General features: G+C 36.9%; 2 protein-coding genes across 2 annotated transcripts in view; both read left to right on the top strand.

The window, feature by feature from the left end:
- LOC116998982 (collagen alpha-1(XXVIII) chain-like) overlaps positions 1–526 on the top strand; it is a 30,482-nt gene extending 29,956 nt beyond the window's left edge. The window contains exon 35 of the mRNA XM_033065248.1: positions 327–526. Within this exon, the coding sequence (XP_032921139.1) occupies positions 327–526 (200 nt within the window). The remainder of the gene's footprint in view (positions 1–326) is intronic.
- A 1,785-nt stretch (positions 527–2,311) lies between these two features.
- On the top strand, positions 2,312–12,887 carry BBS5 (Bardet-Biedl syndrome 5). The gene is made up of 12 exons (XM_033064167.1): positions 2,312–2,431; positions 3,586–3,668; positions 4,505–4,570; positions 5,365–5,414; positions 5,906–6,033; positions 6,889–7,024; positions 8,016–8,111; positions 8,592–8,654; positions 9,362–9,496; positions 9,608–9,691; positions 11,296–11,319; positions 11,453–12,887. Exons 1-12 carry the CDS (start codon positions 2,370–2,372, stop codon positions 11,552–11,554), a joined length of 1,029 nt encoding a protein of 342 aa, XP_032920058.1. The 5' UTR covers positions 2,312–2,369; the 3' UTR covers positions 11,555–12,887.
- The last annotated feature ends 481 nt before the right edge of the window (positions 12,888–13,368 follow it).

Here is a 13,368-nt window from a genome sequence, read left to right as displayed (position 1 = left end):
CAGATTTTTAAAAATATATTTCAAAATCATCATATTCATATTGTTTGCTCTTTTTGCATGTGGAGCCATAATACTGTTATTTCTGGAATCGCTCATATCATGCCAGTAAAGGAACAGTTTATTTGACTACTAAGATGTACTTGTAACTTGCCTTCAATATTAACATCTTTAGAACTAAAAGTGTATCGTAAACTATTGTTTAAGATTAGCAGAAAAAAGTAAAACAAAGTACGTAAGAGTTTTAAAGGTAAAATCTATGGAATACAATTGACTTTTACAAACTGAATGGTTTCTATTCCTTTCTTTTTTTTTTTTTTTTATTTTAGAAAGTACTGCGGACCCCCGGTGCACGCTAAGGCTAGACCAAGGGCCATGCCGTGTTTACACAATCAGATGGTATTATGATCAACAAGCCAATGCTTGTGCTCAGTTTTGGTATGGTGGCTGTGATGGAAATGCAAACCGCTTTGAGTCTGAACAGGAATGTAGACAGGCTTGTGTATTTTATTCTGGCAGCAGGAATTAGTCTCTACATTAAAAATAATAAGGTTGAAGCTGTTGATTGTTTGGCTTTTTTATCAAGTATCCAGCATGGTATCTAAAATAAAACAAATTGATTTATAGAATACTAACATGAAGCCATATGCTCACAAAAAAAAGTCTACCTATGCAAGTATACTTCAATACTTCTAGCATTTATTATATGGCATAGGGATTATAACAAAATAGCAGATTGTCAACAGCATCAAGAATACAGAAATTCCTTTCTTACTCAGTTATAGTAAGACCAGTGTAGCATTTACCATAGCAATTGCCCTTCCTCCACCTAGATCTTTAAATACTACTATCAGTTAGTACAATCACTAACTAGACCTTATTTTAAGCTACATATATTGCTTTGCAAACCAATCCTTGGTCATTGTGTAAGTTCTTTTCCCTTTGTTATGGAAATCTGATATTTGGCATGTATTTTGCAATGAAAACTTCACTTATTTTAAGTGAAATTATTCTCACAAAAAGTACTTTACTATTTAAAGCACAAGTTCCAAATTACATGCAGAGTACTACCTAATAAGACAAATACAACAAATGCATCAACTTGTGGCCTGTGTGCTCTCTGGGTCACAAGACAGGCAGGTGGTTTAGTTACCCATCTTTCCTAAACACAGATACAAATACATTTCATCCTTTTTTACAGCAAACTCTCCTTTTTATTAGCTAGCCAAGATCCATGACAATTACAGTTAAAACACATGCACAGATTTCTGTAAGTCATGTATTACTGGCATTATTGTGTTGGGTTAGTTAATGTCTAAAATGGTCCTTCCAATGTGTTTCTCTTCTGAAAGCCAAATCTATTTTTAAATGCATTTCAATATTTTCGTCTTCCTTAGTTAACTATTTAAACTTATCTTTTAGACATTAAACACAACCATTTATTGTCTGCTACTGTGGTATTGCTTTTTACATTTATGTCTGCCTGTATACGTTGCATTTCCTGTTATTAAATAGATTTTAAAACTTATTTCTAATAAAACATTTCTGGTTGTACTGCCAGGACAGAAGGAGGATAATGGTACCGTTCCAGGACTAAAAACTTACCTCACAGTCAAATTACACTCACTGTGTCATGTGTTTCTGATAATGTAAGTGGATTTCTGCCACAGCCCTGAACAAGGCCAAACATCTCAGATTATGTAGACGAAACACGTTGATTATTTTTAGTTGGATTTATGTGGTTTGTTTGGGCTTTTTGCCCTAAACGAATGTTAACTTCAAGCGTACGACACAAAGGGGAGCTTGGCCTCAGCCGAATCACCCTCTGCCCTTTGTGCTTCCAGAACCTCAGCCCCGCTCCTGAGGGGCCAGAGAGGAGGGGGCACTTCCCGCCCGCTGCCTGACTTCACCCAGCTTGGGTCGGGGTCCAGCCCAGGGACAAGGGAAGGAGCTACCAAAGGACAAGTCTCTTCTTATGATTCTTGTTCGGAGTATTTTTTTTTTCCTTTAATTTGAAAGTGGTAGGGCACTGCAATCAAAATTTGGATACAGTTTTCAAGTCATTCCAAACTTTAAATGATACATCTCATCCATTTTAAAATAAACTCAAAACCACCAAACAAAACATCCAGCCCCGCAAATCCCCAGGGCTCAAGGCTGCATTAGCGGGAACGCGAGCCTTTCTCAGGATTTGGGTTTTAGCGCCTCAGCCGATCCGGGGGAGGAGCCAGGGCGGGCGCGAGTGCGCGCGCGCTGCCCGCGTGCGGCACCGCAGCCAATCCCGGCCGCCGCGGGAGCCGAGGCCACACCCACCTGCCCCCCCAACGCCGTTGCCACGGCGGCGCGCGGACTCGTCGGGGCGGGTGGCGGCCATGAGCGGGTCGCTGGACGTGCTGTGGGAGGACAGGGATGTCCGCTTCGACATCTCCCCGCAGTGAGTGCCCGTGTCCCCACCCGGCCCTGCCCTCACAGCGGCGCTCTCGGGCCCGCCCGGCGCCGATTAGCGGCTGGCAGAGCGCGGTCTCCGCGAGCTAAGGCCGACCACCGTTCCCGGCGCGGTGCATGGCGGGAGCGCCGTGGCGTGTGCCGGCAGCGCCCCCCTGTGGCGGCGGCGGAAGAGCGGCTTCGCCTGCGGGGCGGGACGGGACGGGACGGGACGGGACGGGGCTGGCAGTGCGTGCCGGGTGGGATCCACTCGCCGTTTCCAATCTGTGAAAATAAAACAAAAGTTTGGATGCTGGAGGGCTGAGGGAAGGGTGTGTACTCTTCCCAGCTGAGCTTTTCTAGCCCTGAGAAGTACAACCAAGCTGAAGGTGGCACTCATGGGTACCAGGACCTGGTGCCCCTGCCGTGGAGTCGGCATCCTCCTCAGGACGGGGCTGTGGATGTGCAGTATTCCACGGAATTCGTGTCTTAATAATGCATTTTGTTTCTGTCATGCCATATATGAAGAGTTTTAACTGCTTTTGTTAGTACCATTAAAATACAGCAAAAATTCACACTGCTTTAGTTGTCGTCTGATTAAGTGGTTAGATCAGTTAAATACAACAAAATAATAATATAAACAAATAAATAGGCCTCACAAAAAAATCAAACCAAACCACACCCTCTGTGGAAAATTTAGCAGAGCATTTAACGTGTCCTTATAAATCTTATATTTCTTTTGCTGGCATCTTCTTTCCTGAGCCTAGCTCCACTTCTTATGACCTAAAAGTACATCAAGAGGCAATAAACTCTGTCCCTTAAAAATTACATGAATGCAAGTGGGTTTTTTGTTTGTTGTTTTTTTGCGTTTTCCTCCAGTTTCCACACACTTTGTCCTTCTTTTGGGGTATAGTTTTCATGGTCACACTTGCTACATAATTGCTTATTTATTTACTGTTAAAATTTGATAGTAAAAATGCTAATATTTTTCATCTGTGAGATGTAGTGATAATTTCAGGTATGTAAAGTTGATTTGTATGTATGTGTGCATGTGTGGATTTTTTATTGCATGATGTACTGAGCAGAAAACAAAAAAGCAAAGCAGTGAAGTAAAAATGGCCTTATTTTTGGATAATAAATTAAATTACTTTTCCTTTTCTTTAGACAAATGAAAATGAGACCTGGAGAGGTCCTTATAGACTGCTTAGAGTCTGTTGAAGATACCAAAGGAAACAATGGAGATAGAGGTATCTGCATACTCAGGGAAATCATAAACACTTAAATGCTTAAAATGCTAGCAGAGAAAATCCAACAAGGAACAAATGAAACAACCTCTAATATATACCAGCACTCCTCAAAATCAAACAGGAGGTCACCACTGAACTCTGTGACAGCGCTCTGTTGCACACAAGAGACTGCCTGTTTCACAGGTCTGCCTTGGAGTGTTTTCTTAAAGTTGTAGGAAGGTGATTCTTGTCTCAGAATTTGTTTAGAATTGTAAGCCTTGTAGGAATAATCCTTTTATAAACAGTGTAATGATGTTCTGCTGTAATCTTCTTAATGCTCATTTTATCCCACCCTGTTTTTAACTGAATCAGTAAGGAATATGTAGTGGGCAGGGGCTGAGGCTTCCAGCATGCTGAGATGACCCTTTGAGGGGTTGGATGTGCTGCTCTACAGGGTAAAGAAGGGAATACATTTGCATATGGCAAAGAGGTGAGGTTATTCATTAATACTGCTGTGATAGTTAACTCACTGCCTTCCCCTTCTCCTCCCCAGAGCAGTTCTGCACTGATTGTGTCTACATTTTTACTATAGGCATCTGGATTGAAATGAAAACCTGTTCTTGGTTTGATTTTGAGGAGTGCTGGTATATATTAGAGGTTGTTTCATTTGTTCCTTGATGGATTTTCTCTGCTAGCATTTTAAGCATTTAAGTGTTTAGTGGTTTAGTGATTTTTCTGGTGGGTTGTCCTGTGCTTTTCTTCTTTTTCCTGTCAAAGGGAAGGAATATTCTGTTGTTTCAGAATATTTCATGTACTGGAATTTATTCAGATTAAAAATAGCTACACTCTATCTCCAGGCAGACTGCTTGTGACAAATTTGCGGATTATTTGGCGCTCACTGTCATTGCCCAGAGTCAATCTCTGTAAGTATCACCTTTTGTTTCCTTTGTGGTGGCATGCTATTCCTTCACAAAGTATTGATTTCAGTATAGAATACTGAAGTACAGCTGTGTTGTTTTATGAAGTCTGAAATAAACTGTTATTAATGGATCTCTTTATAGTGTAGGAACTGAGATGATAATTCTTAGCAAAATAGTAATAAGTTGAAGAGTCTCCAGACATATTTTTCATTTGTCCAATGTGAGATTCATTTGGTTTTTTAGAAATAAAAGTTTGAGCTTCATCATACATTGCTTTACTTGTAGCTCTTGTTGCCAACTGTTTATTCACATTCTGCATTTCTGTATTTATTCCCCACAAGTACCCACCTTTCTACTTTTGGTGTTGTAAACTCTGAGTAAGTTTCTCATTTTAAATGTATGAGTTAAAAGTATACGAGCAGCTAGAGGTTTGCTGGTATTTAATTTAATGTGCTGAAACAGAGGCAGGATGCAGTTACTTTGTACACAAATTATTTCCAGTGCTCAGTGTGGAATCCCCTTCTGTGGAAATATTTATTGGATTGGACTGTGCTCTGAGCAGCCAGAATTGGTCCTGATTTGAGAACAGTACTTGACCAAAGAACCTCCCAAGATCCTTTCCAGCTTAAATTAGTCTTCAGGGCATTACCAGGGCGACCTAGAGCATTAACCACAAAGTGTAATTCTCACAAATAGCATCCAAAGCTGTGCTAAAAAATTCAGTAATATACTTTGTAATTTTGACTGTTAATTTCCTTGTTCTCAAAACAATGTTTTTTTCTCCCTTGACTTTTAAGCTGTCGGTTACAACTGTGTTATAAATATAACTACAAGAACTGCCAACTCAGTAAGTTCCAAAAATACTTTTAAAAATAATAACAGAAACTGTAATTCGTTGCTTATACTTCTTGCACTATATCAACAATAATCTGAAAGTTTACTCGCAAGAACAGTAATAGAATAGTAACAAAAGTTTTGTTTTAAAAGTAGAAAGCTCTCAAATACATAGCCTGAATGGAATTGCATGCAACTGTGAAGCTATTTGTTTGACTTGCCACGAAGAATTAGCAGGAAGATGATGTAGATTTCATAACAAAAACAAAAATACTATTTCAGTCATCGATTGCAAATGCATTGGTTTTACTGTTGATGGAACTGCTAGTTGGTCAAAAGGAAGAATAACTTCAGTTGAAGACAGCAGTAGATTAATGGCAGAATCAGGATTGCATCTCCAAATACATGGTTTAAAACAATATCTTAATATCTGAAGATTATTTATTATTTGTACAATTAAGCTACTATATTGCCAAAATGTAAAATTTTATTTTTTCCTTACAGAAATTACGAGGGCAGACAGAAGCCCTGTATATATTGACTAAATGTAACAATACTCGCTTTGAGTTTATATTTACCAATATTGTTCCTGGAAGTCCCAGACTCTTCACTTCAGTTATTGCTGTGCACAGGTAGTGTACTTAACTCAAATACAGGGAATTACAGCTGCTGGTAGACATAGTATGTGACTGGCCATATTCAACATTCAGGAAACTTTCCCAAAAGAGAACAATCTCTGGAAGTAAGGGGGAAAATGATCACAAATTTTAGTAAATAACTGCACATAATGAAAATTAATATGTATTTATAGTGGTTATTGATCACATTTCATACACCTTGTGTGTATAAACTATCTGAACAAATAAAAGTATAAAGGAGCTAATTTTAGTGTGAATCTTCTAGCTAAAATTTCTGTCTCCAATAATTTCCCGTAATTTCAGACCATGTAAAGGAAATGAGGAGTAAAATCCTGGTCAGAATTCTCCGTTGACTACCAAGCATTGTATGCTTCCCACCTAAAGACAAATCATCTGAATGAATGTGTGCATAATACAGTACCATGAGTGTCTGTTTAAGAGCTGTGGAATACTGACATGTATACTAGATGTTTGTGGTTTAACTGGCGCTGAAAAATTAAGGATTGTTAATGTTGATGCTATGTATAGCATGGGACCCAGAGAACATATGCTTAGCAATAGAGGCTGGGTGATATCTTAAAGTAAAGGAAAAAGTAGTAGAGACATGAACAATATGGGAGTTCAAAAAGTCATTAAAAACTTGTTTCAAGTTTAAAGATAATTTCATTAAGGAAAGCTGGAATATACTTAATTATGTTGAAAAAGTTTTAATAGTACTCTCACTTTCATGCAATGTAGTGACAAGAAAAGCTGAAAATATACATTTCATATCTGAACTAAAACAAAAAGTAAAGATAATAGAAAAATTGAACTATGTATGAACTCAGATGTATTTTATTTTTTTTGCAGAGCTTATGAAACTTCCAAAATGTATCGTGATCTGAAACTGAGAAGTGCATTGATTCAAAACAAGCAACTGAGATTGTTACCACAAGAACAAATATATGATAAAGTTAATGGAGTTTGGAATTTATCAAGTGACCAGGTATAGTAAAGAATAGGAATACACTGCCTACAGAAAAGTTTAAATGTTTCAGCTTTTATCTAGCAATTGTACTCCTATAGTTTTGTAACCTCCGAGGAATTTCCCTTAATGCTGTTCATCAGCTGATGCCTGCAGAGAAACTGATCCCATATATTTGCTACTCATACAACAGAATCTCCTTTTGGCAACCTGAAGTCTACATGACCTGGCTAATATGCAAGGAACTAGATATATAATTTCTGTTAAAAATATATGAGTCTAAAGCTTTATATGATAGTGAAAAAAAATCATTTCTGAGGTGCTCTGCTGAATATTTGTGTGCTTACATGCAGCTTTGACTAAACAATACTAAGATATATTGTCTTTTGATTAATAAAAATTTAAAATATTTGAAAGGATTCTATGTCTTAAATAATAAAAAGTTAAAGATAAAAATAGAAAACATATATTATTTTACAGGGCATTAGTTGCAAGCATTTCCCAGAGCAGAGAAACAAAACAGGCGCTGATATTTCTGTCTGTGCAATTTTAGTCCAGAATAGAAATATGATCCACTCTGACAAGCTAAAAAGTTCTTTCCTCTACATTCCCTTGGCACACATCTCCTCAATCACCTAAGTTTAACCCACATGCCATTATACTTACGCTTTATGCCGGTTCCAGATCTGTACAGTTAATAACGCTCTCAGATGCTTCATGTATTCCCATGAGGTTGACTGGGCTGAGACTTGATCCAGCTTTGCTGCACTAGTAGGTACTCCCAGCTATTTTAATTACTCAGGTTCTGTCTGGTAGCCTTTAAAGATTGGATCCAGCTTCCTTGCAATCAATGGAAACATTTCAACTGGGTTTGGTAGGGAAGAATCAGGCTTTTAGTGAATAAAATATGAAGCTGTACCTTGCTTATATGTAAGTGGATAGCAATAATCATCATATTTGGGGAAAAAAGCTCTGTACTTAAAGCAATTCTAACATAACTTTTCTTTAATAGGGAAATTTGGGAACATTTTTTATTACTAATGTGAGAATAGTTTGGCATGCAAATATGAATGACAGCTTTAATGTCAGCATACCATATCTACAAATTGTAAGTATCTTACAGCAACCATTTTCAAAACAGCATATACTCAAGTCTTTGGTTAAAACTCCCGGCTTACCAAAGTTTTATTTCATATCCTTTGTTCAGAGAGGAATTTAGTCTTGCCAGCATCAGCCACAGAGTATATTTTCTGCCCAGATTAGTTGGGGGATTTCCTGTGCAGGTACAGGTGTTGAAAATGGCTTGTATTTCAAATTTTTTTTAATATTTACTCTGATGCTTCATGCCACCTACATATACTGGGAATAATGATCAGAAATTTACTGTTACTGCTGTCACCACTTTTAATAAAACCCCTGAGGTTTCAGGGGTTCAAATTTGTAATGGTAAATGGGGGGGAATACTGGTAGCCAAGCTTCCAGAGCCAGTAATTGTAATTTTTACAGTGTAAAAAACCAAACTGAAACAATGAGATTTTTATCCAGTAATTATAAAATTTTTAACAGCGTTTTATCTCTTTATCATTAGCGTTCAGTAAAAATGAGAGACTCAAAGTTTGGCTTGGCACTTGTGATAGAAAGTTCTCAGCAGGTAAGCAGCTTTAACAGCCTTTTTCTTTTGATTACATTTTTATTATATACAATATTTCTCTATATGCAGTATTTTTATATACCATGTTTCTCCAATTCTGAAATGTCGTGAGTCTGCTTTTAAGTTACATAGAGCATTCCTTCTGTGTGGTCTTCTGAAAACTTTAAAAAAGTTCTCTTTGCACTGCTTAGACTGTATGTTACTGTCAATATGGCTATTGGAAGTTATGGTTTCTCTAAGCAAAGCAACAACAGGCCAGCATGATTAGCTTATAACTGTCAAATACACTGTCTTCTGACAGATGATCTTTGGGATCTAATTAATTCTGTACTAAGACTCTTTAAAATCTTTTTCATTATTTGTGTTTCTCTGAAAGCTTCTTTAATCACAACATCAAGACCTAACAGACTCAACATCTGCCGAGTGGCTGGGAACAAATCATTAATATTACTTTTGAATTTGTCCCACCCTTGTTTGCTTGAGGTTTTCTGTATAAGGGGTTTGTTCCCCTTTTATGTAATGGGCTAACAGTTAAAAGCTTATCTACCTCATAGAGAAGCATTGTCATTGTTTTTTTTTCACTCATGATTCAAGTTTTCTCAGCAAGATGAAAATTGCTATCATTAAACTAGAAATCACTATCAAGGAGGAAAATTTTTTTAAAAAGTAAGACTAATAAATAGATGTCTTTTTTCTCTCTTACATAGAGTGGAGGATATGTACTTGGCTTTAAAATAGACCCTGTAGAGAAACTACAGGAGGCAGTGAAAGAGATTAATTCACTTCACAAAGTTTATTCAGCTAATCCTATATTTGGAGTGGATTATGAAATGGAAGAAAAGGTACTCCATTTATTTATTTTAAATTAGATACAATACTGTGTTAACAATAATAAAAATATATTAAACATATTAGATATTTGAGTTTACTTACAACAGTGTTATAATTTGCAGCCTCAACCCCTTGAAGACCTAACAGTGGAGCAGGTTCCAGATGATGTGGAAATAGAAGCTGATGAACATACAGATGCTTTTGTGGTAAGCAGTTCCACAAAAAAACAGAAAAATAGAATCATTCTTGTTTGGTTATTCGGATTTAAGCAATGTACAGCTGTAATCCTTTATTAAAGATAAGCTGCAACTGTACTTTCTATATTTAAAACACATCTACATGCCTTTTATTAAACATCCTGATTATTACAGGAATTTATTCTGCGTATGAATTTTTGATTTAAGAACAAACTATTACTCAAAATAAATAAAAGTAGTAGGTATTTAAAAGAATAGTTTTATGTAGTTTCTCAACACATTAGCTTGAAAATCAGCAGTACAATATAATTGGACATATTATATTAATAATTAAAGTAGATGAATGCATGGTGATAGCTATATGCTCAGTATTCATCTAAGATTCAAACTTGGAAGTTTTTTAGAAAGGCAGCAATAATTTTATATTACTACGTCTCCCAGTGTTAGTGTGCAACCCAGTAACACCTGGTTCCACGACTGACTGCAAGGGTAGATGGCACGTGTTTTCTAATGTTAGCCTTGATGCATAGACCATAGACACATTTTCTTACCAATCTCTGAAATTTGGTAAATTAACAGCCCTAGCACAAGTGTTATTTCCACTCCTTTTAATTCTGCAGCCTTTTACTAACACAGATAAGCTCTTGTTTTTCCTTTCCCTCTTTCCTAGCTTTTTGTCTTCTTTATTTTTAATTTTGCATATATTTATTCAGTCTTCAGCATATTTGAAAACATACCTTTTCCTTAAATGGCATCTGTTTGCTCTATTGGTGCCTTTGTCACCTGAATTAAATAATTGTGCTTTGTATATTCTCAAACAAAAACTGGAGGCTGAAAAGTGTTAGAAGGTTGTTGCTGTAGGAGGCAGGTTACCCAGGACCCAAGGAGCAGCTACACACCAATATTCCACAATACTTGATGCTGCAGGAAAGTGCTTTCTTGGCTGCCCCTCACCAGTCCACAGGGGCAGCTGAAGCAAGACTGAGCTCTTTATGGTGAATAAGATCTAGAACCTGCTGGTCCAGAGATTTCTAGTGTGGATATTTTCGGAGATCTGATATCGCTAAGAGTTTGAGCCTTAATTTCCACCCACACAGATTAGGAAAGATGGTATCTCTTTCCTACATCTCTATTTATTGAGTTGTTCTATTACTCTATGTTCTTTTCTTAGACTGTGTATGATGTCAACTGACTTTTGATATTATACACTTTAAGCTAGTTTTTGATGTCGAATAGTAAAAGCTGCTGCACATGAGGCAAAAAATAGTAGGATGCTGTCAGTTTGTCTTCATATTAACATTCCCTGTAAAATGTTTGTCAGTGTAACAAATGTAATACAAAAATGTTACAATTTAAAATACCTTTCTTATGACAGAAAATTCAAAGGTTGATATTTAATGAAAAATACCGTAATCCAGTGGTATCTAATCTATAATCCAAAGCAGAAACTCCTGTTAGAACGCTTTTGTAAATTATTTTTACATAAAGTTGAACCCATATAGACTTGATTCTTGTGGAGGACCTACCCAATACAGTTTTCACCCCAAGGAATTATTAGCAGATATGGTTTTTTGACTTCTTTTTTCAAGGTTCTCTTTTGTTTTCCTTTGCAGGCTTACTTTGCTGATGAAAACAAGGTAGGGAAGTACTTTTTCATACTACCAAATTAAAAAAATAAGTAATTGATAAAATAGTTGATGAAATGTGACAATGAAATTAAAAAGTCCTTTGTTTATTCTGTTTTCTCTTATATGTCATGTATTCAAAAAGCAACATGATCGGGAGCCTGTTTTTTCAGAAGAACTGGGACTTGCAATAGAGAAGCTAAAGGATGGATTCACACTCCAGGGACTCTGGGAAGTAATGACCTGATTCAGATTGGTACATGTTTGTTTCCTAAGCAGGGAAAAACTCTCTGTTCTTGCTGGATTTAGATTTGTAGAAGAGAATTTAGAAATATCGGAGTAGCAGAGAAGGAACATGCCAACGCTGAAGAGCAGGCAAATATTATATAATAAGCCCTCAGGCTATGTCGTAAAAGAAAGATTATTCAGATACCTTGTACGCTTAAGAGCTGTGCGATGCTGGTGTTGTGTGTCCGAGCAGTGGCAGGAGAGCCGCTCGGAGGCAGACGGGGCGGCGCAGCTGCCGCAGGAAGCGCTGCCCCCTGCGGGCCCCCTCGGGCACGGCTGTACGGACCTGCGAGTTCCTCTGCCTGCCAGACTGGGAGCACTGGGAGTCCCTCCGTTTGACACACTTACAACCTCCGCTGTTATCAACAATGGCCTTTCTCCCTCCCCTGACAACACAAATTCGGCCATGTGTTTCAGTCACCATTTTATGGCAGGTAGCCACCATTTTTTTTAATAACTTCATAGCCTCTGTATTTATATATTGCCCTTTGGTTGCTGGGACCAGGCACTGCTTGCCATTTTACACATTTTACATTTTCTATGTCAGAAAAGAAAGTCTTCTCTTTTTCTGCACAGGAAGACCACTGTCTGAAATAAGGCAGTGTGAGGTATGCAGTTTGATGCTCAATGTCAAGTATTCATATACAAAGTGATGTACTGTCCCATAATAACTATGTTTGAATTAAATTTCCGTAACTTGTTTAATGATTTGCAACACAGAAATACTGTCATACATAGAGCGTTCTGTATGTAGGCATATTGGCTATGTTATTGGTAGCTTTAAGAAAAAGCAATTCTGTTCCAAATAACAGCTTTCATATCTCACAATTTTGCTAAATGTTCAGCACATGTTATTGCAAGTATTTAATTATAATCCAGATATCCTGATACAGTTGTTGTTTGTTTGTTTTTGCTAGGGCACTTTTTAAAGCAATGATCTAGAAAACAGGGCACATGCAAATAGCTTCTGTGTGTGAGTCATTAGACCTTTTATGATGTTATGTGTTACAGAGAAATGAGTCATTTATTGTTTAAAGGAAGACACAGCTGTTACGTTTTCTAATGAGATAAAACCTCTGCGCTGTTTTCTATAAATGGAAAAAGTCAAATGAGCTTTCCTCTCAGCTGTTGTTTCAGCAGCTGACTGTTAAAGTAATTGTGGTGTGAATGTAATACTGGTGTTTGTAAAAAATCTTTCAGAGTATATATTTTAATGAAATACTACCTATATTGAAAAGCAGTCATTACTTCAATAAACTTTGATAATATTATATATTGTTGTAAATCTTGCATTCAAGTAGTTGTATTTTGTTCCTATTTCCATTACATTCAAAGAACATTTTATCATAAGTGTCAAGTCTTCAATTTGAATTATTTTGGGAAGCAAAACTTTACCTGAAATAACGTATATTTTGTGTCTAAACAGTAGTGTTTGGTTTAAAACCAAATGGATATTAAGAATCAGCCTAAAATTTTGAGGTCTTAATATCAGAAGAAATTGTATGTGTGATGTGGTTATGTATAAGAATAGTCTTAGAACAAGGCAATTGATACAAAGTTATGGAGTTTGTTAGTATCTTTATGACTTCAGCAATGAGCTGTATTAAGCAACTCTGAAAAAGTGAATAGTAGTTAAAACTGACAACTCGATTAATAATATTTCTATTTCAGAATATTTAGTAACATGTATCTGTGCAGTCTTGCTCATAGTCTCAGTGAGGGTCAGATTCTGCTGTCCTTACTCACGTCAAATAATTTATTACATTGCACATA

Source organism: Catharus ustulatus, chromosome 7 (assembly GCF_009819885.2).
Source record: "Catharus ustulatus isolate bCatUst1 chromosome 7, bCatUst1.pri.v2, whole genome shotgun sequence".
NCBI classification, from domain to species: Eukaryota; Metazoa; Chordata; class Aves; order Passeriformes; family Turdidae; genus Catharus; species Catharus ustulatus.
The sequence above is the reverse complement of the archived record's forward strand: the minus strand, read 5'-3'. Positions and strand labels throughout refer to the sequence as shown.